Below are 5938 nucleotides of genomic sequence, written 5' to 3'. Positions count from 1 at the left end.
AATTAACATAACCAAAGTGATTCTAACAACACCACTTTTCCCACTCTTAATATCGTTTTGGGTCCCAAAGGCACCATCTACAACTTTTATGGCTTCCTGGCCTACTCCATTTACTAGGTAATTTTACTGAATTTGCTTCTATAAATTGCAACAAGCAACATAAATTTGGGATGCAAACTACACTTTCTTCTTCAATTATTATTAATTAGTATTTTGATTACTTAGCATTTTTTTTCCTTTTTGAGTTAAAAGAACATGTGATGTTGGAAGATTCTATCCTCCCCCTCTTGGTTCATGTTTTTTTTCTTGCAAATGATATTTTCGGTTATTTTTGTTTATGTTGTTACTCATTCTTGATTAACATTTGAATTTTTCTTCTCAATTTAGTCTTTTTTTTTTTCATTTTCATTATATGTCCAGTTTTGTACAATATTTTCTTTCTTATCTGATTTTCATTGTCTTTTCTCTTCTTTACAAGTTTCTTTCCCCCTCTCTTATTATTTTGTTTGTGTTTATCAATATATATTTTTAGAACAATTATGGTGGGATTCGAACTTTGTGACTTTCTGAATAAAAAGTCTATGTCTTATGCCAGTTGAACTATGCTCATGATGTTACTTAAACTATATTTATGTTGGTTTCTATTATTGTACATTTTTTTCATAGTTAGAAGTCTTTTAGTAATAAAAGTCTCTCACTAACATACTTTAATCACAACCCAAATCTATCAATGATAGACTGTTATGACGGATAGATTTCAATCATAATGCAGAAGAAGTCTTATCAATGGTGAAGCCTATCACTAATATGCCTTATTCATAACTCAAAAACTATCAATGATAGACTATTAAGATTGATAGATTTCAACCGATTCTATCTCTTCTATCATAGATTGCAAACAAATATTTTTCTTTTACTTTCTCCATGTTCTTACTTTTTTTTCTCCATTTTTTTTCTTCGTCTCTTTCATTGATAACTCAATAAAATATTTAAAGTAATTTGGCGCAATCTTTTTTTCAAAGTAACCATAAGAACAAATATATATATATATAAAATTGAAACTTAAAACTACATAATAAAAGTCTAATCACTAATAGAGTTCCTCATATCACTCATAGAGTCTACCCATGGAAGAGTATCAGTGATAGATTTTTATAGTATAGACTCCAAATGATATAAGCCTATAATTCAAAGAGTTTAATCACTTATAGAGTTCCTCAACCCATGGAAGAGTATTAGTGATAGATTTTGCTATTGATAATAAAAGTTTATCATTTATATAAATCTATTGATGATTGAATTTATAACAAATTCAATTCTATCACCGATTGCAAAATCGGTAAATGATGTAATTCTATTAGACATTTTCTATGAACTAGTTGTAGATTTTGCTATATATAAAAATAAATTATGTTATATGTGCTAATATTTGAGTGATATATTTTCAAGGGCAACGGTATTATTCGGCCCAGTAGACGTCAAGATGGGCCATGCATCCAATATATATACTTCGGCCCATTTTCATGTTTTCGGTGTAATTACGGAACCCCTCGTTTTCGTAGTTCGTTTCCTCCACCTCGACGCCCCTCGCCATGGTACTTCCGGCACTCATCCGTCGTTCTGTCATCCTCCGTATCCCCCTATCTTCAGCCGCTCCCGTCGGCGAAAGCTTCCATTTCTCAATTTTTCATGAGTTGAAATCCACCTTAGCCTTGAGTAACACCACCGAAACCGTATCCCATCGGAAGAATGAGAAGGGAAGCAATAGATGGTTCACGTTGCCTCCATACACTGCGACTGTAAACGGCTCGCTTTTAGGCAATCGCATACTTAAGAGAGGAGATCAAGCCGAAGCAGAAATTTCCACCGCTGCAATCACTGCCCTGAAATGGGTGATTCGTTGCTGCCCAGAGCTGCCGAGGAGCCTCGTGCAAAAGCTATTTCGACTGAGAAAGGTTCCGTCCTCAATTTCAGTTAATATTATGTTACATTCTCGCAATTGAATGATTAGTTTAGCTAGCTGAAATAATGCCTTGAGATTTTTTCTAATTCATTGTTAATGTGGTAGTTTGCATCGTCAGCTTTCGAGTTTATTTGTTAAATTTAAGGACCTTCCTCAGTTTATGAATCTTTTCCTTCTGATATCTTTCAGGTTCGAAGAGGTTCTTCTATGATTGGAAATTCTGAATGTAATTTGGAAGCTCGAGACCAACTTAAAAGAGTGAGCCGTCATTTTCTATTCAAAGATAGATATCAATTGCTCTATTTATATTCTGATTTGGAGAAGGAGAACATTTGATTATGTTTTCCACATGGTAGAAAACTTCCTTAGATCTTTACTAACATGTTTAAGTTATTGCAAGGTGGCAGCCAAAGACATTCTGAACATAGGTGATCAAATTTTTCTCCCTATCTCGGTTCAAGTATTTCCTACAGAGAAAGCTCGGGATTATTGCAATAAAGAAGAAGAGAAATTCATTCATAGTCTTGTATTATATAAGGTTTTCACTTTTCACTGTGTTCTTTCCTTCTCTGTTGTTGCCTGAGAGAAAGGTGAGGGTTAAGAACTCTTACAGGGGATGTGGGATGTATAGTATGTGTTTGGGTTACAGACTATTTTAGTTTGGGCATGAAATAAATAGTAAACATTGTAACGGAGAGGGAAAGAGAGGATGAATAAAAAATAGTAAACACCGTGAAATAGTAATATTGTACATAATGGTAGGTTGTAAATACCACTATTATATTTGGAGAGTCCCAAACATGGAGTCCATTCCACGGACTTTAAGTTAGGGGCCAAACACCCCTTAGTTTCTCCTACTGCTTGTGACACTCTTTTTTTTTTATTTTTGTGTGTCAGGATCCAGCAATACTTGTTATCAATAAACCTCCTGGGCTGCCCGTACAGGTATGGTTTTAACTTGTTCCAATTACCATCGATTGATCCTTTTAAATAATTTTGGTTTCAGTTAGCAAAATTCTAGCAAATAAAAATGTTTCTGCAGGGTGGTATTGGTGTCAAAAGAAGTTTAGATGAATTGGCTGCAAGTTGTTTAAGTTATGACTACTCAGAACCACCTCGGCTAGTAAGTTTTTCTATAAATGATAAACTTTTACCTTGTGGGTTCGTTTAACTTCATGAATTAGCATGCCATATAATGATTTAGAAAAAGGCATTCTAGTTTGATAATTTCCCTTTGATGATGGGCATGTATTGAAATCTTTATCTTGTTACAAACAAAGATATGGGCTTTGCTTATTGCTAGGTACACAGGCTTGACAGGGATAGCAGTGGCATCTTGATAATGGGCAGGACTTCCACAAGTACTTCACTTCTTCATTCTGTCTTCCGTGAGAAAACTTTTGAGGCATCAAAACATGTAGTTTTCTCTGTACCTGTATTGTTACTTCAGCAAAATAAAAATCTGATAGAGATACAAAAGCAAATAAAGCATCGTTAATGTTCAAACTGACATGATTAATTCTTTTACTGTTCGTTCATTGAAGGCAAACCATGTTGATAGTGAGAAAAAGATTTTGCAAAAGAGGTATTGGGCACTTGTAATTGGTTCTCCTAGACGTTCAAAGGGGTTGATTACAGCCCCACTAGGAAAGGTCTGTGCATAATTTCTTTCAAGCAACTATCTTGGAAGTTTTATCCTATACTGAGTGACCATACATTTGCATTGGTTTCTTTGTGAGTACTATCTGTTTCTTTCCTTATATGTTGTCTTGAAATTTATGTGTGCTTCTGATGATTTTAGTTTGTGATGGATGATGGAAGATCAGAGCAAATTATGGTCATTGACAATGCCGAATCTATGCCTTTTCAGCAAGCAATTACTAGATATAAAGTGATCAAATCTCATCATGGTTTGCACTTCACCCTTTCTATATGAAGCATTTGACGTTTCACATTTGATTTTTCAAGCACTAGACATAATTTTAATCTGAATAGTGAAGGCATATTGGAACATCATACGAAAATGTATCAAATTATAGACTTTGTAGGTATTTTGTTCTTCAGAATACTTGGGTAGTTTGTGTTAGCCGTTAGGCACATGAGATCATCTCTTGATCTTGTTTCTATTAAGGCTTACATGTGATCATTTGACACGGAAGATACTTTTATTTTAAATCGAGAGGGTAGGATATGACTGAGAACTTGTACACATTGTTATTCTTCCTATTAAGTTCAGAATGAGAAAATTTGTGAATGCCTCCTAAATAGCTAGAAGACAGCTTTATGCTCAAGTAGTTGGCTAGAAGACAGCTTTATGCTCAAGTAGTTGAATGCGCCTATCTTATCAATGCTATAAGATAAAATATCAGACTCTGTTCATTTATTGCAAGGCAATTATGCAGGATACACTTGGTTGGAGTTGTGTCCCGTCACTGGAAGAAAACATCAGGTACCAGCACCCCATAGCTCCAACTACTACAAGTCTTATTGATCTCATTTTCTACAGATTTTTGGCTGAATATACCTTGCCGTGTTTTGTTTATTGCAGCTTCGTGTACACTGTGCTGAGGTATTAGGAACGCCTATAGTTGGAGACTACAAATATGGATGGCAAGCACATAGAAATTGGAAACCATTTCATTCTAATTTCCACAAGAATGAAGGAAAGAAACAATCCTTCCCTTTTGGTCTTGACTTTGAAAGTGGAAGTATTGCAGAAAATAACCCTCGCCTACACCTTCATTGTAAGCAACTGACTTTACCAGATGTTTCTTTTGCACTACATAATGATTCTATAGATCAGAAATGCTCAAGATTGGAATGTTTGGAGTTGGATGCTCCTTTGCCCTTATACATGCAAAGAAGTTGGGATATCATAAATGGTTAGACTGCCATCAAAGTTTCTGGACCAACCACTCTCAATCCTTTTGGTCTTCATTTTCCAAATGGAAGTATGGTGGGAAACAACCCCTACCTAAATTTTCACCTCTAGCAATGGCTTTTACCCGATCTCTACAAAATCATTCTCTAGATTATGACTTCTCAAGGACGGAATCACTTGGGTTGGATGCTCCTTCGCCCTCCTAAATGCAAAGAGATTTGTGATATTGTGAGTCATCGGACACTTCTTAGTTTAAAGAAGTATTAGGGTGATACGCAGGGTTGGGTTGAGTCATGTATTTAGATACTAAGTTGAGTTGGTAATAATTGTTTGTGTTTTGGTGCAAAGTTGAGTTTGGTTGAATTATGGGTATATGGTATAATTTTTTGTAACTTAAAAATATATGCATTTTTAATGATTTTTTTTGGGCTTAATTTTGTGTTCCATCGAAATATTTTATAATTTTCTACATGTAACTATTCTACTTGATGTTAATAAAATAATATTATTTGTATGATCAATCATTCTACAACATATTTTAATGGTTGTGAAATGTATGAGTTGAACACAAAAAAAAGTTGCCATCAAAGGTCTATTTACATGTTCACAAAATATATATATATATATATTAACATGGCTGACAATTGACCAATTTTACGCATAAGAAAAAAAATATCATCCTTTATCATCCTTTAAGATAGCCAAGATAGGAAGTCATACATCAAATAGATGCAAATAATACCTCTTCTTAGACTATGGTGGACTGTTAAGTAGTTAGTCTTTTGGATGTCAGTGACAAGTAGGTTTATAATGATGATCCGATAATCAGGCAATCTTTCAACGTCAAAATTATTATAAAAGATAACTATTAAAATCTATAAACTAATAATTTCATGTTTGTATTTAAAAACACATTCGCCAAATATATTTTTTATTTTAGTATATATTCGGCCGAGTTGGTTGTCGGAGATGAATGACAAAGTTGAGGTGATCGTCGCAGAGTCGATTACTAAAGATGGTTTTCACTAGAGTTGGTCACCTGATGTGAACATTGGAGTTGATCATTGAAGACGATCTGTGTTAGAGTTATCGTC

The 5938-nt window shown here is 34.3% G+C and overlaps 1 protein-coding gene across 1 annotated transcript; it reads left to right on the top strand.

Moving 5' to 3' along the window:
- Positions 1-1543: 1543 nt before the first annotated feature.
- LOC120078551 (RNA pseudouridine synthase 4, mitochondrial) lies at positions 1544-5278 on the top strand. Its single transcript, XM_039032829.1, has 10 exons — positions 1544-1955; positions 2153-2221; positions 2364-2501; positions 2861-2908; positions 3006-3086; positions 3267-3380; positions 3508-3615; positions 3765-3873; positions 4366-4412; positions 4512-5278. Exons 1-10 carry the CDS (start codon positions 1593-1595, stop codon positions 4848-4850), a joined length of 1416 nt encoding a protein of 471 aa, XP_038888757.1. The 5' UTR covers positions 1544-1592; the 3' UTR covers positions 4851-5278.
- Positions 5279-5938: the final 660 nt, after the last annotated feature.

The sequence above is a fragment of the Benincasa hispida genome, chromosome 5 (assembly GCF_009727055.1).
Source record: "Benincasa hispida cultivar B227 chromosome 5, ASM972705v1, whole genome shotgun sequence".
NCBI classification, from domain to species: domain Eukaryota; kingdom Viridiplantae; phylum Streptophyta; class Magnoliopsida; order Cucurbitales; family Cucurbitaceae; genus Benincasa; species Benincasa hispida.
The sequence above is the reverse complement of the archived record's forward strand: the minus strand, read 5'-3'. Positions and strand labels throughout refer to the sequence as shown.